General features: G+C 39.5%; 1 protein-coding gene across 2 annotated transcripts in view; it reads right to left on the bottom strand.

The window, feature by feature from the left end:
* Positions 1-26,213, bottom strand: part of NRP2 (neuropilin 2) — a 114,952-nt gene that overhangs the window by 80,257 nt on the left and 8,482 nt on the right. For both annotated transcript variants that reach the window (XM_075180197.1, XM_075180198.1), the window contains exon 2: positions 5,039-5,216. In XM_075180197.1, the coding sequence (XP_075036298.1) occupies positions 5,039-5,216 (178 nt within the window). The remainder of the gene's footprint in view (positions 1-5,038; positions 5,217-26,213) is intronic.

Genomic DNA, 26,213 nt, shown 5'->3' with positions numbered 1-26,213 from the left:
ATATGCGGAATAACGGTGTTTTCATCAGATTTAGGACTTCTCACAATACATTGTGGGATAATAACTCTGCCAGATCTCTATTTCACAAGGATTCCTGCAGTACCTATATGACCGGAATTCTCTAATTATTATCATTTCAGGATGGCTATAGAGGAGTGTACTGAGTATTGAGTTTTTGTCCTCCGGGACTGGGAGCAGCAACCTATTTCCTAAATCTATAGTACAAAATGTGTTTTTAAATTGAGAGCTAACTTACCAAAGAGGTACCCCAATGCCAAAGCTTTATTTAATCACTCGCCCATTAGACTCAACATCAAGTTCAGAAATGAGGCAAGGAAGGCAGAAAGTACATGGGGCTAATTTCCAAAATAGTCCAATATAATTTTAAGTCTTTACATTGGAACTAGATTCTCAGTCCAAATGCATCTTAGAAGCTGGGTTTCTAAGAAAATGTCCTCTTTGCCCTTTGATCTTCAATGTGCATCAACATGTTGCTCCAGTTTTAGGTTACTGCCTGTATTGCTAGCTTACTGGATCTCTCCATACTCCTTCTTGCTTCTGACTTTACTCGCTTAGTCTGTAATCCCATTCATGCATGCTTACAGGCAATTCTCACCTTCCATTGCTTTCCGTTCAGCCTCAATGACCCTCAAGGCAGAAGAATTCTCTGACCGTAAGGAATCAATTACTTCCTACAATACTTTATTAGAAGTCCAAACATCTTCCAGTGCTCAATGATACAGGGAGGGGGGGAAGCTCCAGGGTTTTCAGCCTTTGATACAAGCTCACGGTCTGGACAATGGCAGAAATGTCAGTGTCCATGCCTAGTCACACACAAACAGTGCCCATTAACTCACTCATCCAGCAGTCTCCGATGAGATGAAATATCAAAGGTTACTTGACAGACGTGCTGACATTCAATCACAACCATTTCTGACAACAATAGAATTTCATTGGAAAAATAACACCTTTTATTTCTTCATTTCTATTGTGCTGTTTTATCTTTCTTGTTTTCATTTGGAGAGCTACGATATAAACGTGGAGGTCCTCTCGGCAGAGAACTGGTTAAATGCATTTATAATAAAGCACTGATGGAAGTTCAGATAATGCAGTTTATAGAGACTCTGCCATAAACAGGATCAGCTTGAGATGTTTAGATAACACACATCCCTACAGATTTCCCTAAAAGCAAAGTGTAATTTAGAGAATGTGAGCTACCAAAACCCTTGAGACAGATACTGACATCCCATAAATATACAGTAAGGGTCAATTCAATCCTAAATGTTGTGCTTACATTGCATCGCCAACGTGGCTGCCAGTCATCAAGCCCAAACCCCAGCGGAATCTGCTTAATTGTAGCTTTGACTTTCATTTGGTGCGCGAGACGTGTAAGAAAATCTAAGCTTGTCCTGTTGGGGCTGTCATGGGGCTGTACAGGCATAAGCTTGCTATAAGCCTATACACATAAACATCTATAGATGTCACGATATGCTGCCTTCTATCAAATATAGCCGTATAAACACAAAGAATCTAAACCATGTGGCCGCTCTAGACTCATCCTTTAGCATTTTCCACTGTTAATTTCCTGGAACTTAGAGCCCTCGACTGTTGTAGTTTTCTGTAGTTCCCCTCCACAGGGAAAATGACATGTACATTTTCCATACTAAGGGGCATTTTTATTAAACAGGGCATTTTTAATACAATCCCTTTCAATCCTTATTGCAAAGATAAGTACTGAAAGATCATGTGTATTTATTAAAGCACTTCAACAGGAACCGCAGTCATGAAAGACTGCTGTTCCTGCAAAGACCCCTCCCCTATCTTTTCTATGGTCACTATCGCGATGTGACCACCTTTGTGATAGTGACCGGAGTGGAGAGCAGTAAGATGTGGTGAGGGGTCCGAAGAATTCTCCACCGCAATGCTCCCCATAGAGCAGAACTGAAAAATTACACATACAGTAATGTACACTAGCCTGAGCTGGCGTACATTACCATATGTGTAAAAGCATTTTCAATACTTGCGGTGCATAGCAGTCCCCATAGACATCTATGAGGACTGCTATGTATGTTGAAAAAAAAATCAAAGCAGCAGATATCTATGATATCTACCGAGGTGCACTGTTAATAAATTTGTATATTACTAGATATGCGTTGGTCCCCTGAAAATGGCCATTTTCGATGGAATTTAATGACAAAAACTATAATAAATAGGCCCCTAATAGGCCTATTCATTATTAAGAGAAAACCTACTTCTCAGGTGAAGAAGGCTGTTTTCTCCAGAGATAGGGCTTCTCCCTATTTACCAAACCCTCCCTGCTGGTGATAACTTTCGCTGGTGATCGCTATCGTTGGGTCTGTGTGATGAAAGCTTCCCCATACAAAGCATAGGGAAGCCTATGTACTATGGACAGCAGCGGTACAAGTACAACCACAGTCCTCCCTTCACTTCTGCCATCTCAGGATGGCAATAGCTGAGTACAGTACCAGAAAAAACGCTTTATTATTCAAATTATGCATTTTCTCCTTTTATGATAATATCAAAATAATATTTTTTCCCCTATTTTAAACTTTTTTTTTTCTTCTTTTTATGTAAAGTGGAACTAAAAGTCCATTTCTGGGTCATGCATGCACACAGGCACCAAAGTCTGGCTGGTGAAGTGGTAGCAGTCCTCTTATCGCTGCCAGCCATTACAGCTGAAGAGCTGAGTGCCACTTAGCTGCCACAGCGAATTTTTTTCGTTAAATTGGGGGTGAATCAAGATTTTCTATGGCTGCAATGATAGAAAATGTAAGTTATCACAGAGGCATAGTAAATAGGCCCCGAAGTGGTCAAACTGCACTGAATGTCACTGCACTGACCATGATTATTATACCTACAGCAAATGTATCTTCCTTTAAGTTATTCTCTTAACTGTTCGATGTCTTCCAGGTGCACAGAATTTGTATTGTGTGGGAACATTGAGATGGTGAAACCCACCTAATAGACAATAATTGATAAAACCAGAATCTGTCAGATAGAGATCTAAGTGCAATCATTGGCTTCACATGCTGTTTGCAGCTTTTTTCTGTCTTGAACCAATAAATATGAGAATGCAGCTAATGGGAATAGAGTAGAGAGAATCACTGAGGCACTAGGAAGCAGTGACATCATTAAGGCACAATGATGTCACTGACCCCCTAGTGAAGTCATGGGAGTAGGTAACAAATGCACTTTAATGAACCATAAACACCAATATGCACTTTAATCAATAGGCATCAATTAAAACACCACCTACTGGTCAGATCAAGTTATTTGCTCATTTTTACATGGTGCTGCCAAACAATATAAAAAAATCTAACAAACACTGTTTCACTGTTTCACTGAAACACTGGAGAATACATGTTTCCTTAGCAACAAAAAGTGCATTTCTCTCATGTTAAGAAAAAAAAATTGTAGGTTGCACATCAGGCTGCCAAGTTTGTTTCCTCCCTAGCAGGTAGCAAATCATTTTAATAATGTGGTTGATCACATTATCCTAGCATAACTCAACGATAGACTACATTTCCCCATTCATTTGATAAAGAGCACATGCGTTTCTTTACCAATTACATTGCTAAGTGATATTATTAATATGTTTTACTATTTCTAACTTTTGAGTTTTTTAGAAAACGACATAGCAGCAATAAAGAATTTGAAGGAGACCAATTATTTGGCTCTATCTCTCCAGCTGTACACACATATGATCCTATTTTTACAATATGAATTTTCATGCTTAGCACCTTTTTAGTGCTGTAAATCTCACTCATTAATTCTGGAAATCCATTAACGCCCTTTTAAGCAGCCTTGCGTTAAATAACAATTTGCACTTAGATTTAGTCTGTCTTGGTAACTTTAGCACCTCAAAGGTTAATGATACATGGCATTTCCAAGCAAAATGGCAGACTTGGTGTCAACAATTTTAAACACTTCCCTACGTATTTTTTATTGCCCAAAAAGTGAACATCTGTTGTAATCAATGTAAAGAAGAACCCTGATTACACTTGTGAATACTTATGTTCCAATATCAACCTTTATTTATCCAACCATTTAGTTCTCCCTCTCAAAGGTCCATCTTACACACTAAATAAGTAATATAATAATATGTAATGATATAATCTATCTGCATTATGTAATGTCAATTTTTTTCCCACCATTGATGTTCTATAAATGCTTTATAGATTTAGGCTTTCACATCCCACTCCATTCCCGAATAACAGTCTTCCTAACAGCTCTTTGCTACTTAGTAACCATGGACTTCTGCATTTTAGCAAAATGTACAGATGCAAGCTGGCATATATGGGTCAGGGCATCAATTATTTAAGATGCACGGATATTCTAACATGGGAACTCATTTACAGAAGACAGTGGATTTTACTCATACCCTGCCAGTTTTCCAGCCCTTATTTATTTCAGAAAGCTTAATGCGACCACTTTTTCGAACTCCTTTGTTACTAGTTATGCAACTTTTTGACACACCAGGAAGGGTTAAGCAGAATTTATGTAGTAAGCTGTATTAGTTCCCATGACATTTTCTGAAGTGATGTAAGGGTTAAGTAAATTAGATCTGCAAGTTTGATACCCCCCCTGGAGCCTTTAAAAAGGTGCATTTGGGTGATGACTTCATCTGTGTATTGAGGATTGGAAAAATGCACATGCTTTATAAATAGTGCACCGCGTGTAGTAGGATCGAAAATCTCGTGCTGGGCCTGAAAGTCTCCAGTGTGCACAAGAGATCAATACTAATCAATAGCTTAGTGCTGGGACTTAAGAAACCTCAACCCAGTGGGTTATACAAGGCTTCAGTTTAATCCATAGGGTAATGACATCATGCGGCATATGCCAGATACTACAATCAACATGGCTCACGCACTAATATATATTTTGCATATATTTGTTGCTGTGACTTTAGTGTCCTATTAATTTAAAACATAACTGAATTAGAAGCAGAGACCTTAAACGTCCCAATAATTCCACTTTCACACTTGTAGCAGGCGTATAGAGAAATATCAGCTCTTACTTGCAATCGTGTTTTTCAATTTCAAAGTGCGGATTGAAGTTAAGCACAATCTTCTGGTTGGGTTCTGGGGCACTGATGACCCACTCGCAGTTTTGATGGGAAGGGTAGTCATTCGGATAACCAGGTGAGGTGATATAACCAGCATCTTTGGCATTTAAACGCCCGCCGCATGGACTTGCTGAAAATAAAAGAGGGAAAAAATCATGAGTACTTCTCCACAAGTTGGCATAAGCAACCTCATAAACAACAGAGTTCAGTTAAGAATCACCGTGTATGTGTTTATGATATCATACACTAGGGTTATACATCAGTACAGCTGTTTGTGTTTAAAACAGACATTAAACTAAGAACAGCTATGAAATAAAGTATAAGTTTAAGAAAGTAGTTATTCATGTTGTGGCACGTTTCCCTACTTTCACTTTATCCTCTGTTTACAATAAATGCACTTTGCCCATACACAAAGTGTGATTACATATGTTTTGTGATACATTCATGCTATACCTTTCAGTAAATCACTTTCCCAAGCTTTCTTAACAGCGTTGGTGGCGCATCCTGCGGGTGCTGGAAGGGGAGGACTGGCAAATTTTAGTCTGGGGGTAAGACTGGACTCAGCAGCCTTTTAGGAACATTTTAAAGGAAAAAAATGCAGGTGGCCCAGTGACCCAGTCCAAGGTAGCCCACTATGAAACCGGCCCCGGGGGTCAGATGCCCCCTAGCCCAGACTGCTCCTGGGCGCTGGTGAAGGAAGCGTTAGGAAGGACGAGGGATGAGTTTTTCATCCTACCCAGTCGTGCACCACCCTACTAGCTGAAACTGCAGATCTGTAGCTGTGGAGCTATAGTGGACAATGGTACAATTGTAATGGCTATTAAACATACATACTGAATGGTAGCAATTACAGCCAGATAAGTGGTTGAAAGAAAAACATTTAATCACCTGTTATTAAATATATTTAATATATTATCCAGTGAACAAAAACACTTCAAAAATACAAAAAGTTATTGCATATTTGACAGTTATTTAAAAAAAAAAAAAAAAAGTATAAAAGGGAGTCATATTTTCCTTCTGGTAGAAGTGCCAATGCTCACTTCACAAGAACTGTATTTGGAAAAAGTTATTGACACACCATCCAAAATGTTTAAGTTTCTAGGAGCTTCTGTAAAGCCAAAGACAGAATTGTAAACATCTCCACTGAATTGTTTGACACCACATAGACAATAAGCTCTCTTGGATTCCAGAAGGTGAATACATCGCCGCTTATATTGTTGGGAGAAACTTCCTTCCTAGTGTTTACTGGAGAACACAGAGAGTGAGATTTCACTGGACTGTACGTTCATTTCCTGTTGTATTCCACACTCAGAGAGTTGAAGATCAATGCCAAGTATACGAGAGGAGTGGTCACTTACACAGACTTTGCCAAGATTTACAGGGAAGTTTTGTTTCAAGGCTCTACTCTGTCATTTGGAAGCGCCAGCAGATTTAAGCTGGTATGTTTTGCCATGTAATAACTTTTGTTTTCTAAACCATCAATATTTCGATCAGTAGCCTTTGCGAGCCCTTTTTCAGTTTTGTGAACTACATCGGTATCTTTAAAACATCATATAAGGATTTATCTAAATGTCTGTAAAAAGCAGAAGGGAGCTTTTGTTTTTTACTGTTAATTTCTCATTAGTAAGCCAAAGAGGCTCAGGCCATCTTTTCTTTTGCACCTACTAGAATGCCTGATCAATCTGTCACCTTCCAATCTTAACTGACAACTTCATCTAGCACATGAAGCAATATTGAGCTTCAATATTAGATTATTTGATCTTTTTCTAATGCTATGTTGTATGTTGCTGCTTTCTTACTGCATGTTTGGCACTGCATATTCCTTATGAATTGGCATTGCCAAGGCAAAGGCCTTAGTGGTTAGCACTTCTGCCTCACAGCTCTGGGATCATGAGTTCGATTCCCGACCATGGCCTTATCTGTGTGGAGTTTGTATGTTCTCCCTGCGTTAGCGTGGGTTTCTTCCGGGTGCTCCGGTTTCCTCCCACACTCCAAAAAACATACTGGTTGGTTAATTGGCTTCTATCAAAATTGACCCTAGTCTCTCTCTCTCTCGGTCTGTGTGTGTGTTAGGAAATTTAGACTGTAAGCTCCAATGGGGCAGGGACTGATGTGAATGGTACAGTGCTGTGGAATTAGTGGCTCTATATAAACAAATGATGATGATGATGAAAGGCCAATAGACTATTAGAATGGAACCACAAAGCGCATTTTACAGCAAGCATACAGTGTGTAATGAAAAAAGTACCAAAGTGCAGGCAAATTATATCTCCCTGACATAGGAAAAATAAGCATAAGATATATACGCAACTTTAAATACGCCGTATTTTGGCACACATGAGCAGTATTTTTATGTACTACAGATAGATTTATGGCAAACTCTAAGTGAGGGATGTATCTAGGCTGGGGCTGCAGGGACAGTGTCTCGGGGGCCCCAGCCAAAAGGGGCCCCCAGTAAACAGCAGCTGAAAATCCTCAAGCACTTTTTACGGAAGTAGGGAAACTGAAAAACAAATAGCAATTTCTGAAGAAAAAGGCCACGTTTCCTCTGTGTTTAACTCTAAAAGAATAATGCTGTTTTTTAAGTCTTTTTTTTAATCTTTCACAAAAATGCATGTGTTCAAAACAAATTTTCGCAAATAAATGTAGTTCCTCTCACCTTACCTTCAAGTTCAATGAAACAAAATTTATTTTTCAAACCCATTTTCCATGTACTATACATTTTACCAACAAACAATAGAGAATCCTGTCTTATTTAAACTGAATTGATAAATCATGCACTCGTGGAAAAGTAGTATTGCACCAAATTGCCATTTTTATGTTAAAACACAAACTGTATACAGTATTTAAAAGATTAAGCATCAATAAGCTAGTGTCCTTTTCCAAATAAGTAGAATGTATTTTTGTTCACACATTTCCTTTAAAATGAGCAGTCTGGGTGAGCAGACCGCTTCTTATCTGCTGTCAAATGCAGTTTCACTAAGCGATAACGAGAGCTGCTGCTTGTTATATATAGCCTTGATTGACAAGTTCTGCTTCATCCAACGATCCTGAAGAAATACAATTGAATGTGAACAAATGAAGCACAGCTGAACTTCCAGGTTAGCTTATGGGAGCTAATTACATCGTTAAGATTGTGGACACAAGGTGGCTGCTGTTTTTTGACTGACAGGCACATTGAAGTGCAGGGGCTACAGGTGTTTGGATACCCCCATTCCCCATCTGGACTAGAAATACGGAATGAGTGGATCAATATATAAAATTTAAACTGCTACATGACCATTTCTAAAGCTGAAGCACTGGCTCCTCTTAGCAAGGCAGGGTGCCACATGTTTTCCATATGAATGTCAAATTTGTACAGTGCACAATTACAGTGAATACGAAATTATGGTGAGAGGCAACGTGGAACCATCGCCTTGTTCAAATTGTGTACTTGTACATGAGTGTGATCGCACTGTCATACTTGTTTATGGGCTCACAGAGCTAAGGCAGGGTCTGCACACAAGCTGAATCATATAAGCACCAAAGGACAACATAAAGAACATAAGAAATCAACAGGATATTACATTACAGCGTTTTCTTTCAGTTCCCACATATAGTCTGGAGTCATCACTTCCCTAGCAGTTCTCAGTTTCCTCCTTAATCACACCCGTCCAAGTTATTTTTTACCATGAAAACCGTTAGTCCAATTGTTAACTCTTCCAAGGCAAGTTGAAGCTCCTGAGCTCGAGTCCTTATTTTAGCTTTAGTAAGGGGACCATCTAAAGGTCAACTTGCAGAAATAGTGATAAAAAATATTATTTTCTTAGGGATTGACAGATTGACCTGCTAATCACTAGAACAGAATCACAAGACAATGCAAAATGACTGAAATCACCATGTATAGAACAGGGGTACATAGGAAGAAGTTATTTAGTACATTTTCACTGGCTTCACACTTTAAAATGAGTGAGATTAAGTAAAACAAAATGTTTATGATTGCACATGTACTGAAGAGAATGGGCTCATTGAAATGAATTGGAAAACATCTTGGCTGACGACTCTGAAAAGCAAGGACTATTTCGGGTTACCTTCTGGTAAGTTTGCTGCCAATTAAAAAACACATAATATATCACCCAATATGGGTATTCTTCCTGTTCAGGACTAGGACCATCCAATACCCTGAGTTGGCATAAGGCTTCTCATACACAGTGTTTCCAAATGTACGTGACTCAGACTTCTGCATTTTAGTTATAAATAAGAGGGAGTTTTTATTAGTCATTATTACTGTTTGACACAAGTGGGCTGGGGGATTTTGTGTGTTTCTAGGTAACCCTCTATTTCTATGCCTATTGTTACTTATAATTTGTTTGAGCGACTTACATTTTGTGTATTACCATTCATTACAATGGACCATTTCAGTGGGGTTTCTACAAGTAATGCACACACTGGAAACACTATTGAAATGGACATATCATTGAAATGAGAGATGCGCCAGGATTTATACACAGCATTGCTGGTGAAGTCTCGTTTTTGTAAAAAAAAAAAACAATAGATCAAAATCGTTACTTTGACAGTACAGAGGGGTGGGAGAAGGAACACTTAGGTTTTTGGATTTTGTTTTGTTTTCGTAGTAATTTTGATTATTTTTTAAAAAATGAGCTTGGCCCACTGTCCTTGCTTACTATGCCTATTTTGGGTCTACAATATCAGATATCTTGTTGGATTTTTTACTATATAAACTACAGAGGATGCTCTGAATAAGTTCAGAATGGAGTTAAATGTCTGCAATCACTATGTGGGCATTTAGCATGCATCTAGATTGATTCCAAAGCAGAATGTGTATTTTAGATATGGCATACTTGCCAACTCTCCCGGAATGTCCGGGAGACTCCCGCATTTTGCGAGAATCTCCCGGACTCCCGGGAGAGTGTGGCAATCTCCCGGATCTGCCCACTTTAGTGAAGCGGGCAGAATTAGATCCAAAATGCCGCGATTCACCAGGAATCGCGGCATTTGGCCCAGCCCTCTGCTGTAAAATGACGCATTTGCGTCATTAAGTCACGGGGTGGGTCCAAAATGACGCAATTTTGGAGCCCCACCCCCATCACACCCACCTTCCCTGGCGGGCTCCCGGAAAACTCATTTCAAAAGTTGGTAAGTATGAGATATGGCCAGTGTTAAATGCACATATCTATAAATACAGCTATAATGCACACAAAGTGAGACTGATTACAGAGATCTTCAGTGTCTCATAATGTTCTTTTGAAGTAGCAACTTACTGTCTACTTGCAAAATATATGACAAAAGTATGAACAGAAATAAAACTTTAATATGTAAAGCATACAAAAAATATAAGTGTAAGGGGGTGCAACATGCATCAGCAACATTTATTGACGTTATAAACTTTAGAACTCAAATCACATAAGGGACTTGAGAGAGAGAAAAAAAAAAAAGACAAAAAAGTTCTTATAACATCTGGTGTGATTCCTAAGGGAAATCCAACAGAGTCTGCCAAACATTAACAATCCAATCTCTTTGCACAAAATAACTTGTAGCCGTGTTACAGCACATGGAGTTACAATGAAGTTGTCTGCATATTAATTGTAATCTCACAACAACATTTCATCTGAGCACGTAGATAGACCAAGTTATACTTTGCTAACTTACATCTATTTACTTGCTTTTACTCTATTGATGCATAGTAACCAACATTTGAAAATAATATCCAGGAACACACTGTTGCTGAGACAGTCATCTAGCAAGTAATGCTGTCTCAGCAGTTCTTGGAGAACTAAAAGTACCATCATGTCATGTTTACTGAATTACTTAATTTAGTTAAAACTTTGTACTTTATGTTACTTTAAATACTCCATTTTAATAAATACGAAATGAGAATAATGATAGCTGATAAAATTTTTATCTAACATACAGAGTAAGATGACTTGTATTATGCTGATGGCGATAGCTGAAAAATAGGGATATTTTCAGGGATATACATTTATATGGACCAATATTTAAAACCCAAGGGAAATTAGGGACAGTTTGCAACTTAGCTTGCAATTACTTTTTTTACCCCCTGAAAGGATCCTTACCGTAATAAGAATAATGTTTGATTTTTTTTTCAAGTTAAACTAATTAAAGCTGTTTTACAGAGTAGGGTGGGAAAAAAAATCACTCTATCCACCAGTCCCATGTTGGACACCCAGAGCCTACTCCATGATGACGATTTAACCGGAGCTCTGTCATTTGTCCCACAGCCCTGACTGTGTGGCACTGTGAATGGAGGTTTCGCCACACAGACCAATCAGGGCCATCTTAACAACATTATGGGCCCCCGGGCAAAGCAGTGCACCGGGGCCCCTAGATATAAATATAGATATATAGATGTATACAGATACAGATATAGATATATAGAGATAGAGATATATAGATGTGATTGCTCAGTGACCATTGTAGGTTTTTTTTGCAGGTTTTTTCTTTTGCAGGATTATTTATTCTCATTAAGAGCCGTGCCTATGGGGCCCCCTTGCCCGTGGGGCCCCCGGGCAGCTGCCCATCATGCCCAATGGAAAAGATGGCCCTGAGACCAATAAGAAGCAAGCACAGAAAAATCCATCTCTCTATAGGTCCTCCTGCACACAACTATTTCCACAGCCATTTTACAGAGGTGAACAAAAAACTGTTTGGGCAGCACAGTGGCCTAGTGGTTAGCACTTCTGCCTCACAGCGCTGGGGTCATGAGTTCAATTCCCGGCCATGGCCTTATCTGTGTGGAGTTTGTATGTTCTCCCTGTGTTTGCGTGGGTTTCCTCCGGGTGCTCCGGTTTCCTCCCACACTCCAAAAACATACTGATAGGCTAATTGGCTGCCATCAAAATTGACCCTTGTCTCCCTCTCTGTCTGTCTGTCCCCCTCTCTGTCTGTGTGTGTCTATATTAGGGAATTTAGACTGTAAGCTCCAATGGGGCAGGGACTGATGTGAATGAGTTCTCTGTACAGCGCTGCGGAATTAGTGGCGCTATATAAATAAATGATGATGATGATGATGATGTTTGCTGGTGTTATACTAATTGAACAGAGGAACCCATAGAGAAAATGTTTCAATGCATAATTTTCAATTCTCTATTAAGTGGAAGGAACAGCTCAAGGAAAATTGACCGGTTAACTAGGAAGACTGCTTTTTAAGATATTCGTACCTCACACCAATCTCATACACCACTGGCCTATTAAGGAAGTTCTGAGACATACTCAGTATAATATTGTTTTGTTAATAAAACGGTCAATTCTGATAACCACTATTTCTGCCTGTGGTCTTAGTCATAACCTCTCTGTTCCCTGAATGAATTGTGTTATTGTTGTGTCCGATATGTACAGTATGTGGTTTTGTTCCAAGACCCTGATAACATGCTGAACTGGTCTGTCTGATGTCCTGCGCATGATGCACCAGCTGTTCTTCATTTCCACAAAGTATTTTAACTCCTTTGTGGCTGTTAAGATCCAAAACAGTGATGTTCTCTTGGGATCCATAAATCTTGAGCAGAAACAAAGGGGGGCATTCAAATGCAAACCAACTACAAGTATGCCTTAGTCCAGTAGGTAGATCATACTTGTCTACTCTCCCAGAATGGCCCGGAGAATCCTGTTTTCTGGGTATGTCTCCCGGAAATCCCGTGAGAGCAGGCAATTCTCCCGCATCAAGTCCCTGACGGACCTCAATAACACGATTCATAGCAAATCACGTCATTTTGGCCCCGCCTCCCACAACAAAATGTTGATTTATGTCACAGGGGTGGGGCCAAAATGACGAGAATCGCCATGCCCTGCTTCCTTCTGCCTTCCCACCACACCCCTCTTCCGGTGGGAGACGACAGAGTAGGTAAGTATAATCATATTTTAAAAAACAAGTGAAAAGTTCATGTGGACATGGTGCTGAAAATCAGGTGATTTTGCCCTGACCCCTGCTGTGATATATTGCTACTGTGTTTTCTTGCTGCAGTGGCGGTACCAAAATGATGCTCGAACTACCTGAAATTCACGAGTCTCCCGGACATTCCGGCAGTAGGCAAGTGTGAGGTAGATTACTATCAAACCCATTTATTTTTCTTCTAAGAAATATCATATTTGCGTTTGTTCAGGGTCTTAACTTGAGTTTCATAACCCAGAATCTATTTGACTATGACCATCACTCACATAACTATCTAAACAACTTTCCTATTACAGTATAAGTTATCCGTATGGTACTGTATACACATGAGGTTGAATAATACCAGGACATTTTCTCACAGTGCTATGCAGCGTAAATCTCATAAGATTTCTAAGCAAATGTTTACATTAGGAGCTGCTATTTCCTTCTACATTAGAGGAACTGGGAGGGATGAACATGCTACATAGTAAGTATACTTGAACTTTGCCATTTTGTTTCAGCACTCCTCATCATCAGATTTGACAGTACCAATTTATAAACGGCTGATGATGTTGCTATCTATGAAGTTACAGGCTTTGAGATTAATACTATAATACCTATATAATTTTTCATGTTTAACTATGCACTATTCAGTATATATATATATTTATTTCACATTTTATAGCCTCCTTTTATTTATATTTTATAACACAACTACCCCTTCTATTGTTACATGATCAGTTCCGGAATCACAGCATATATGATAGAACTGTGACTACATGCCAGCTGATAGTAGTCAGCATGTGACCGCATATATCGACATGCTTGATAATGGTCCTAGCAGTTTTGAGTGGATTCTTATCAGGCATTATGATTATTTTTTACAATGACTACTTAATATTCCATGTCTCCACCCTGCACTGTCTCTCCTTTTCCCAAACATACCACACCACCACGCACAGGAATGCAAGTCGCCAATGGCTGCTTTATTATTGGCAGCTGATAATGTTTCTGCCACACAACAGCCCATACTTGCCCACTTTCCAGGAATGTATGGGAGACTTCTGAATTCCGGGTCGGTCTAGCGGACTCCCGGGAGAGGAGGCAAATCTCCTGCATCTTGCCCACTTTCTATTGAAGTGAGCAGGATGAGATCCTCAATGACACGATTTGCTGTGAATTGCATAATTTTAGCCCCGATCCCACATTTTGTCGCGTGCGGGTGTGTGGGGGGGGGGGACAAAAACTATCAAGGATACAATGGCCCCTTCTACATCTACAATCGTTGTTCTGCTACTTTATGTATCAAGTGTTCCCCAGCCCTCATAGATTGTAAGCTTATTAGGGCAGAGCCAACTTTACCTTCTGTTTCATTGTCCCTATATGAAATTTTTTTGTTTTGTTTCATCCCCTCAATGTGCAGAGCTTTATACATAAAGTAAATAATAATAATTATATTAGGTCAGCAACACATGAATACAAGACAACAAAACACTGATTTAAATCTAATATAAATAAATGTGTGGCATCCTGTACTCTACATATAATGTTTACATTATACTGATATGACATTCTGTGCATTTTCTCTCACAGCACAATCACATCACATTAAGGAAAGGGGATGGGAGAGGTGTCTGATGTGTCTTTGCTTTAACTTAATCTAAGCTTGCTTTGGCCCCAAATGACATTTTGGAAACAAATATTAAAAATTAATGTCCCTAATAGGTTACGACTTGGAAAGGATTTTGCCTGAAAAGATGTCATCTTCCCTAAAGCCACCTTGTTCTGCTTCCATTGTTTTGTATCTAATTGCATGTCATAGTAACTGAATAATTGGAGCACAAAGATAATTATACTTGATGCACTTTTAATTCATTTCAGCTTTCTTCTTCACTGACTTGTGTGCAGCCTGACTCTGAGCAACATAATGTAAAAAGATGACATCGGACAGGCTGTAAAAGGCATTCATTTAGTGACATGATAATTTATCCTCGTACGTGTTAACTGTGGTGGATGATTTCCTAGCACTTTATTCAAACAATATTAACATTCCTGGAAATTATATACAAAGATTTAAAATTTGCAGTATGAGGAGAGCAGAAAATTGAAAACAATATATTCCTGTGAATATTTCATAGAGAAAATGGGTGTATGAGAGTGTGTAAATTAGAGGTCTAACACACTGGCGTTACATTAAAAGGCAGTGAAACCGCCATCATGCCTGACATGCGTTGACTAACAAACGATTGCACTTGTGGTCAGAGGGGGTAGATGTAGAACCCTCCATTTCCCACAATGCATTGCCTGCTGTGAACACAAGTACATGGAGCAGGCCGCATTGGAAACGCAATGCAAAAGTTCCCGACCGCAAGTGCCAATGCCAGAGGTTACAGGGTCATTGGAGCCAATGGGTGTCATTCACATGCCCATTTACATGCTTTCGATAGTAGTGGGTATTAGGCTTAAGATCCAAAAATCTAAAAAATCGTTTTTCTGAGACAGCTTGGAAATGTAACATCTTCTCTATTCCTACCTCCTACTGGTTGACCACAATCGTCTTCTGCTGTTAGTCAAGTCTGTGATTAGTTTAATTCTTGTCATGCTTGGCTTATGCAGCATTTATCTGGAATTTAGTGTACTCAAAAAGAATTTCTTCCTTATTTATTGCCATGAATAAACTAGCACATGGCAAATCCATTTTGAGAAGTTTTCTGCAATTTACACTGTGGATCCTTGTAAATGAAAAAAAGAGATTCCAATGTCTCGATTTTTTGTCAGAAATAGTGATCTATAAGAGTCCCATAGCTCCTGTCTTGTTAAGCATCTTAATCAGTCATAAAGCTTACTTATAACCAATTCACACTGCCTCATAAATCCGGGTTTTTGCGGGGGGGAGAGCCCCGACGACCCGGGTCTGAGTGTGAACGGGTCCGCCGCATCTATCCAGGTCTTTTGCAGGGTTATTCCTAGGTCAGACCCGGGTAGATGCCAGTCTGAACGGCGTGACTCGGGTTTTTCAACCCGGCTCTTACCAAACACTGACCAAAAAAAAAAAATCAACATCACAAGAGGAGCCCATCAAAGCTCCACTTGTGATGTTGCCAGGGAAACCCAGGCAGACCCGGGTTCAGTGTGAACCCGGTCGACCTGAGAATTTGTCGGCGTGGGAGCCTCTGTCACCAGGCAAAATCCCGGGTTCATATACCCGGGATATTGCCGGGGCTGCAATGTAAAAGTGGTATTATTTATACATCAAGGATTTGGAGGAAGGGACAGACTCTCAGAAAAAATATGGCAGAGACCAGTGAGCGATGATTTTCTCAGTAACTGGAGCTATCCTGAAGTTAAGGAAAATTTTCATTTCATCCTTTGCACCAATAAATCAAAATATGTATTTTTTAGTGTAGTTACTTAAAAGCTTCCCATCCCATGACAGACTTGTACAGCGTATAACCCATTGTGTAAAACAAGATATAATGGGGGATTGTATGCCTGGATACTCTTTTTGACTTCATCTGAAGCTATTCGATGCTACATGTCTCCCTCCATTAATTTGAATGGGATTTTAAGTAAAGCCGCTCACAAATGCCCAGGACTGACTCGTTTTCCATGCAGCATCAAAAAAAATCTGCCTGTGGCATTTTTTAAAACAGAATTGCTTCAAGTGTTTTGACACATGCAAACTGTGTTTATTTTAAGTAAAAGGTGGCCCTTCTGTGGGACAGCGTTCATGAAGATGTTTTGATACGGTTTTACTATTAGGTGTCATTTTGTTTTTAAACTAAAAAGACGAATGTATGGTGAAGGGGTATGACATCATTTTCATGTTATTTAGAATATACCTCGTATTTCTTACCAGTGTGTATCTGCAGTCAGAAAACTTAACATTTCCAACAAACCTATTGATTGGAGTGTCAGTCCAAATGGCTTTAAAAAGAATGTTCACTTAATATTTTTTAAACTAAAGCTCTGATGAAATAGTATAATATAATAGTACGCTGCACATAAATACATCTGCTGAGATTCAGAGTTTGTGTAATGTTAAGAAAACACAGAAAAATGTAATTTTGTTAGGATAGAGTAGATGATAATGGTGTTGTGGAATGTTTACATCCTGCTTTCTCCGGACATAACAGCTAATATAATTGTACTGGTTGTAATGATGGGCCTCATGTTTCAATCTATGGTCATGGCATGCTGTCATTAATTCATTGGGTTAAATGCATCACTCTATCAGACTAAGGACAGATGTGGCTAAGTAATGCTTAGCTTAGCGCAAAAAGAAAACAGTAGTTCTCCATCTGAAAATGATTGAATTGAGCACAACGCATTGTGGATTTAAGCAATACAATCTAAAAGAGGACACTATTTGAAAATAATGACTTGTAGTTGAGGTTCAACATTTGTTGTTAAGTTTATGATTTAAATGAGTAATGTATCTGTATACTAAATAGTACGACACCCATCCACATATGCTTGTAAAGCTGAGAAGTGGTTGAGTGCTTTCCGCGTTTCTTAAGTGGTGCAGAATATACAACACATTATTGCCAGCTAGCAACTTTAATGATTTAGTGCTAAGGGGAATGGTCTTGCAAATGAGTAAGGTGGGTTTTTTATTCCCCAAAGAAGGGAACATCTTTCACACTCATTATTTGCTAATTAGAAATCCTCTGCAGCATTTCATAATGACATTACGTTTCTGATACTCGTTATAATAAAGCATAAGAGGGAAGCAAGTTTAAAAAAAAATACTAGTATGAAACTTTTGAAATTGTTATTCTAAAACCAAGATGGAATAATTTTTTCCCTCCTCCCGGAGTTGTGCAACTGGCGGCCTGCTCGTTCAGACACGCCAAGTCAGACCACAGTAATCCCAACGTCTGCTCCTTCAACTGTGCTCCTTGCAATGAATGTTTCATTCCCCAAGAGAGTCTCGGAGAAGCTAAGAAAACGGCAGGAATAGATTTCTTGAAGTCATTGTTGGAGATTGTGACCTCCCTTGGGTGACTGCTTATTACTGTAAAAGCACTGCGTGACATCATGAGCTGCTGCAAGGAGCCCAACCGACAGTCTGCAACCATACGGACACAATTCAATGAATCAAACCTTCAAGCAGACAAATAATACAAATAATGCACCAATCCTGATTTATTTATTTTTTTTAATTAAAGTAGTATAAGTTTTGTATTCCCTCTCTGGACATCTGGAGACACTTGCAGGTCTATTGGCAATAAATTATGTTGCATTGTGAGATAGTACATTGGATTGAAGTCATTTTTGGAAATACATGTAACAAATCGCATGTATTAACAGGGGTTTCTGTCTCCAACTTTCATTTATTGGTTTGTGAATGTCCTCCTGCAACATTTGTTAAATACATTGTTTTATCTTTTTGGCTTTCTCCCTAAAGAGTTTTTCATCTAATTCATTATATTACCTAGCCAGCGTTATTTATTTATGTTGTCATTGGATATGATACAAAACCTCTCTGCGGCAGCAATTGTAACCAATGCTTAGAGCTGAGCGGTCTCGTATTCAAATGCAAAACAATGAACAATCCTACTGAGATGATTTGATATATGGTATAAAATATATATAGAAGATGAAAAGATAAATCAATGTGTTTACTAAAGGTAGCAGGAAGACAGGTAGAGACTGTAACAGCAGATAATTCAGGACATTGTCCAGATGTGTTGAAGTGATTGTCTTACAGAGCAAAACGTCTTCATTTACAATTCCTTAGTGATGTTTCCTTCTGCAATAGTGTGACTCCCTTTTGTGATGATGCAGCTGTCATCCTTATATGTCACAAGATCGCCTCGCTTTATGAGTTTCCTACTAACTACAGGTTACTTTCAAGACTAGGTCCATATAGTACATTATTCACAGGTATATTTCTGGTGAGTGTAGCAGAGTCTGTGCAGTGAAGGGGACCATCATTGTACAGAGAATGCACTCACATCAGTTCCTGCCCCATTGGAGCTTATGGTCTAAATTCCCTAATATGCATAGAAACACATACACACACACACACACACACACAAACACGGGTCAATTTTTATGGCAGCCTATTAACCTACCAGTATGTTTTTGGATTGTGGGAGGAAATGGGAGCACACGGAGGAAACCCACGCAAACACGGGGAGAACATGCAAACTTCACACAGATAAGACCAGGCTCGGGAATCAAACTCATGACTCCAGTGCTGTGAGGCAGAAGTGCTAATCACTAAGCCACCATCCCTTATTCTTTCAGATGGTCATATATGGTCCAATAACTATAGCAAGGGGCAAGGATGGTGGACTGGCTCAACAAAGAGCAGGGGGGGGGGGGGGCTGCGTGGAATCAGGTAGCTGGTGGATTCCCCTGAGCTGGTACCTCCTGGAATCACAAGGTAGACAGGCACTGATGTGACATAATGGCGTTATGAAGGAAGAGGAGCCAAACAGGGGGTTAAGTAGTTGATACACAAGAGTCCAAACTCCCTTTTGCTGGTCCTGGCTATGGTAACTCTTTCCATCTTTGCAAGGTGACAGAAGAAGATTTGATCATTAGTCATATGACTCATGGCTGTGGAATCAATATACCATGACTGTATTGATAAGGCATTCTGGGATTAAAGCTGTACTGCCAGGTAGGGATAAAATCACCCTAACTAGTGCAAATTACACTAGATTCCTGGGGGCTGCTCCATGCAGTCTTTTTTCTAAGTACTCTATCATTCATCTCACATCCCTCAACAGCTATTTAAAAGTTATTAACAAAAAAAGACTTGTTGGGTCCTATACTACAGGAATATAGGTACAACTAGGAAAATCTGTTTCGGTATTCAACTCCCACTAAGGGGAGGCAAATGGTTAGTGAAAACATGAAACAGGCAACCTATATTACAGGCCAATGAAACTCCAAATATCTTCTAGCAGCACCTTCTTTAACAGAACATATACAGTATGTTTTGTCTTACAGTAACAGGTATTATGAATTCTAATTGCTAGCATTTTCAAAACATATTGAAAGGATGTGTCTGTTAATAAAGGCCTATAATATTAATTATATGGAATTAAATGTCATATTCAGTTTGAATATATAACCTGTCAGAGCTCGGGCAAATAGTAACTGTATGAATAACACCATGCCAGAAGCATGCAGTCAAATACATACATGAGATTTTGCAGAGAAACCGTTGACAAGGCAGAAGAAATTTCCTCAGAAATCTATATTTTATTAATCTAAATTAACTAAGTGACCACTCCACACTTTCCTGGCAGTAGCATGTAAAAATCCATATCACATGCCTTGTGGATAAAGCAACAGAGACATTACATCACATTTTCCCCACAATGAGATGCTTTCCTTTATTTTATCAGATGTCCACAGTAACCTTTCTAGGGAGGACTGAACCTCAGGAGAGACACTTAACTCTGTTAAACCTCCATTCTCTGTACGTTTGCTGCTCCAGCTCTCTCCAGTACCAGGACACACTGGGGGAATATGGTGTCTAGAACAGTCTGCCGCGTTTGTTGTAGCTATAATATATTCTGAACAACGCTCTGCTCAGGCAATTCTTGGAACAGATATTTTGAAAATCATCACTTGCAGTCTGACTCAATGCAAAAATCCCCAGCATCTTACAGCACTATTAAACCTAAAATAGAAATAGCCTTTTAAAAATGAGCCTTTAGTATTAATATTCTCAAATACACATGTAAAGTTTGCAGACACGTATCTCAACACAGATATCTGAGAAGTTGTGACAGCATGAAAGATATGTTTTCCTAAGCACAGCAGACTTCCTGTGTTTCACTCTCTAGGAAGACACAGTGGACAGGGCCATCTTTTCCATTGGGCACGATGGGCAGCTGCCCGGGGGCCCCACGGGCAAGGGGGCCCCATAGGCAAAGCTCTTAATGAAAAAAAATAATCCTGCAAAAGTAAAAAACCTGAAAAAAAACCTACAAGGGTCACTGAGCAAGTACATCTATCTATCTCTATCTCTATATATCTATATCTATATCTGTATCTGTATACATCTATATATCTATATCTAGATCTAGGGGCCCCGGTGCACTGCTTTGCCCGGGGGCCCATAATGTTTTTAAGATGGCCCTGACAGTGGACCTGTAGTCTGTACTGAGCTGCAATGCAAATGTAAATATTACGTCAAATATCTCAAGTTATGTCAAGGCTTATGAAACTGTATATATATATATATATGTATATATCATACTTGCCAACTCTCCCGGAATGTCCAGGAGACTCCCGGATTCTGGGTATTTCTCCCGAACTCCCGGGAGAGCATGACAGCGTCCCACATCTGCCCACTTCCTATTGCAGTGGGCAGAATTAGATCCAAATTGCCGCAATTCTCAGGAAATCGCGGCACTTCACCCACCACCCCCCCACTGTAAAATGACGCATTTGCATCATGACGTCACAGGGCGTGTCCAAAATGGTACTATTTGCATAGCCCCACCCCTGAAATGGCCACCTCCACCGGACACAGACTTCAGGAAGTCGGCAAGTATGATATATATATATGACTTTGTGTATTTGTTTAAACGGCACTTCAAAGTCGAACCTACTTCCAATTTAGAGCCACCCCCTTCATTAATTTCAAAGTTTACATTTTTCTTTTAAAATACCGCTTGGTTTAGCCTAGTTTATGTCTTAAACCAGTGTTTCCCAAACCCAGTCCTCAGGTACCCCTAACAGTGCATGTTTTCCCTATCTCTTTGCTGGAGCACAGGTGTATTCATTACTGACTGACATATTTTGAAAGATCCACAGGACATATAATTATTTCACTTGTGATCTGGAAAACCTGCACTGTTAGGGGTCCCTGAGAACTGGGCTTGGGAAACACTGTCTTAAAATAATCATGAGGGTGAGATAAAAAATAAGGTGTGAGTGTGCTCCTAATCTGTTCCTAACAAGGATCAGTCCTGCAGTGACTGCATTGTTTAGGTGCCAATAGGTGAACAATCAGATCACATTATGATATCTCTTTCTGTACTTCTGAGTCAAATGATGACCCCCAAAGAGGTGGAAAAGGGGTTTATCATTAAACCAAATGTCCCAGAAGCAAACAACTGTGTGATTTACTAAAGTAATTTTCTTCCATTATTCTTAACCTTTCCCTTATGTACATTTTTTTTTACTTAAAGCCCATTAACCAGTGGGCATCAATAACCATACTTTGTTAGCATGTAAATAGGTATGGGATGGCATATATTGGTTCCATGACCCCACACTGACCCCATAGCACTTTCGATTACAACTGCAATTGGAGACGTTTGCAGTTGGGCTTTTTGGGCATAGCCTGATCTATTCACTTGTGTTCTACAAGTCAAACTCAATCATCGTTTTGTAACGCCAGTGGGTAACCAGCCTAACTCTCACATGGTGTAAAAACACACAAAGAATGAGATAGTATATGGTGTGGTGCATACATTCACTGAGCGTATAGATCTTTTCTTGAAAGGCTCTCCAGTGGTGTAGACAAAGCATAATTATATAGATTGCTATATTGTGCTAGATTGTAGTGTACTGTACAGCCCACCCTTCCCCAGAGAAACAGGGGACTTAGACACATTCTGTTCTTACTATTGGCTCTGGTGAGATTCGCAGATTTCACTTATTGAAGGTTTATTTTTGCACAGCAGCTGCACCGTTCTAGGGTCACATAATTTGGCAACACTTCCAGTAGTTAGAAATACATTTTTTCATTCTAATACAAACTGGTATCTCCCAAGGGATTACATCAAGAGCCTTATCTGTACTTGACAGTTTCCTAAACCCCCTGAAAGAAATGCTTTCTTCTGTGAGGGTCTCTATAATGCAGGACCACAATGTTTTGCAACATTGTGTTGTCAAGAACACTGTGTTACTCAGGTCATCCCATAGGTCTCTCTGTCTTTAGATTGACACATTGTAATCAAATGTTCACAGCCCTGTAATAATCTGTAACTGGATATATACAACCCAACTCTAATAATAAACTCCCCAAATTCAATCACATTGTTTTCTTGTTTAATCTAATAGTGGTTTATGCTATGAAATTACCAGCTGTTCCCTGCATTTTCACATTAGCACTAGCTTGGTTTACTTTGGAGAAATAGTTTTAGGACCATTAAAATGTATTTTGTAAAGTTGGTTTGCATTTGTGTGTGTGTGTGTGTGTGTGTGTGTGTTTGTGTGTGTGTGTGTGTGTGTGTGTTATATATATAGATAGATAGATAGATAGATAGATAGATAGATAGATAGATAGATAGATAGATAGATAGATAGATAGATAGATAGATAATAAATATATTACACTAATGGAGGTGCATGCTACTAATTCTCTACTTTCAGTCAAAATTCAAGGGGCTCTCAAATATCAACAATTTTGGTAAGCTCCTGGAATTTCTACATTTATATTTCTGACTGTTACTATGAACTCTTTGAATTTTCACTTTCTTTGTTCTTTAATAGTTTGCAAGGGATTTTATGGAAGAGTTGCTAAAGCATAAAAATGAATTAATTATGGTCTTCACAATGAAAATGTGCATTGTATTTTTGGTCATCAGAGCAGCTCTGCACTATATGGTCTGATTGAGCTCTGCATTATATAGTCATACTAAGCTCTACATTGCATGATATAGTCAGACGGGGCTATGTATTGAATTTGTGGTTGGATGGGCTCTGTATTGCATCATATGGTGAGATGGGACTAGCTCTGGGGGTACACTACGTGGTGCCCCTTCCCCGCTGCTTCTTACATTAGCCAGCAGGAGCGAGTGGCGCCTTCCTTTGCTCCTCGGTGAGAGTGTAGAAGTTGGCTATGACATAATCATGTGCCACACTTCTCAGCCCATCACAGACATTGAAGGATCAGCAGCTGGCAGCTTCACTGGTAAGTAGCTGCCAGCACTCTCCATGTGGGTGTGCCATGGGGGCATTAAATACATGGAATGAGTGACATAATGTTATTCATTCAGTGTCTTAGGTGCCCACTAATCATTTGCGCCATAAGCAAATGCTTTAGTCCGCCTAATGGTAGCACTGGCTCTGGATGGAGTTCATGCTGAATTATATGGGTGGATGGAGCTTCATATTGCATTAGTCATGTAGGGTTATTGTATTATAGATTCAGATAGGGGTCTGCATTACTGTGTTTCCTTCTTGACAATTACTTCCTGTAAGTAAGCTGGCAGTGTCTTCTTACCCTGTGTACAAATCAAACGATACAAGTTCTTGGAACAGCAACTTGGCAAACCAGTGTGGTTCGTTCCGGGCAATTTGTTGGAGAAAACTAGGCTTTGCAGTTTAAATTGGTAAGATGGAGCTGCAGTTAACTCTGTTTGATTAAAGGTCTTTATAAATCTGTCATGAATTCCATCACCTATGTAAAGCTATACCTAGACTCAGACAAGACACTGCCCACGGTTTGACTCTTTGTGCTCCATGTCCACAAGACTCTTCATATAATAATACTTCAGGAGGACAGTGATATGGTGCTCATACTTAAACAAAAATATGTGCCATACAAAACTATATATGTGTATGATGTTACTTCCATTTAAAGAGAAATAAATGCTTCTGTAAATAATGTATACTTTCCCTTTTCCTTTCTGTGCCCTCAGGACAGTTATTATTGTAAGTTTGGGAATCTAAGGGGAAGTACAGGGAGGAAATAGGACTCATTTAATTATTAAACAGAGGACTCTGTAAAAGACTTGCTTGATCTGCAGAACATGTATCAGTACTATACTAGGATTTGTTTTTCAAACTCTTTTTTTGAGGTTAACTCTCTCTCTGTTGTCCATGGTAATATTGTTATTACAGCATTCAGAGTAACTCTTACTTTTACACTGGTCAAGGGGAGTTTTATAACACATACAAAGACCTCCTAAGACTGCACATACAGCTCTTAACCTGTGCTCAGTGTCGGACTGGAGCATGAAGGGCCCACTGGGGCGACACTAGGGGCCCACCAAAAGGGGTGTGGTCAGCCATCATAGAGGCGGGGCCAAACACTAGAGGGGGAGTGGTCAGTCCACGAAGGACAGCTAGCACCTTAGTGTTTCTGTGAGGGATCAGTTAGGCTATGTACACACTGGTATTAAAATCATGTGTTTAAAATGCAGTTCTAATACAAGTTAAGGACATGTAAACAAACGGATGTGAAAAGAAAATATTTCTACCAAATGAGACCTTCTTTATTTACCGTTTATGTGCATTTAACTTACAGAGAGTGTATTATTTTAACCTTTCTTGATCCATTTGTACATGTCTGATGCTAGTCAATGCAGTTAAAAACTTACAATCATTTGAATACTATGTGATAAAAAATGCATTGCAAATGCCAGCGTAACACATGATTCCCAGACCGCAGAGCTACCATTGGATGATCTTATAAAAAACATACACTGGGGCTCAATTGCAACTGGTACACTTGTCAACGAAAGAGTTATGAGCGTCGCAGTCTTGTCCATGGGTCAGGTGACATGAAACCTTAGAAATGTACTCTAGGCTGTGTGTAACAAGACGAGCATTTAAGTTGATGCTCTTAGAATGAAGATATTTATGGAGATTTCATTTCATTATTACAAAGTCTGGGAGATTGAGCTATATACACACTATATACACACACACTAACTATATATATATATATATATATATATATTTTTATATATATATATATATATATATATATATATAGCACAAACAATATAAACAACTCATTATTACTTACCCAAAAGTTGATTGTTGGAGCCTCTCTGCTCTTCTCCCTTCAGCGGCGCGGGAACATCAGCTGACAGGGTGAGGGGGCGGGTCACATGATCGCAGCTGCGATCGCATGTGAAAGATGACTGGCTGTCAGTGACAGCCAGTCATCTTTCAACTGCAATCGCAGCTGCGATCGCAATTGAGCAGCGGGGACGACGTGAGGGGCCTCCAGGTAAGCACCGCCCACTGGTGAAAGGGGGTGTGGCCGTACGGTAGCCGGGCCTACCGGTGGTTTAACCGGTAGTCCGCTGGGCCAGTCCGACGCTGTCTGTGCTCATGGTCCTTTTACCTGAGCTGTATTCAGCAGTATTGCAAATATAGCATTTAGTTCATTTGCAATAGGGACTGTTAGGTACATTTGAAGTTCATGCTTATCGTATGTAAGACATGATGATTGCAATGCTAGCAGCTTCTAACATTGGCCCTTGTTGGGGCACTGTCATCATAGATTTAGAATGGAGGTATCTATTG

Source organism: Mixophyes fleayi, chromosome 7 (genome assembly GCF_038048845.1).
Source record: "Mixophyes fleayi isolate aMixFle1 chromosome 7, aMixFle1.hap1, whole genome shotgun sequence".
Classification (NCBI taxonomy): Eukaryota; Metazoa; Chordata; class Amphibia; order Anura; family Limnodynastidae; genus Mixophyes; species Mixophyes fleayi.
Note: the sequence above shows the minus strand (reverse complement) of the source record. Positions and strands in the feature narration are given on the sequence as shown.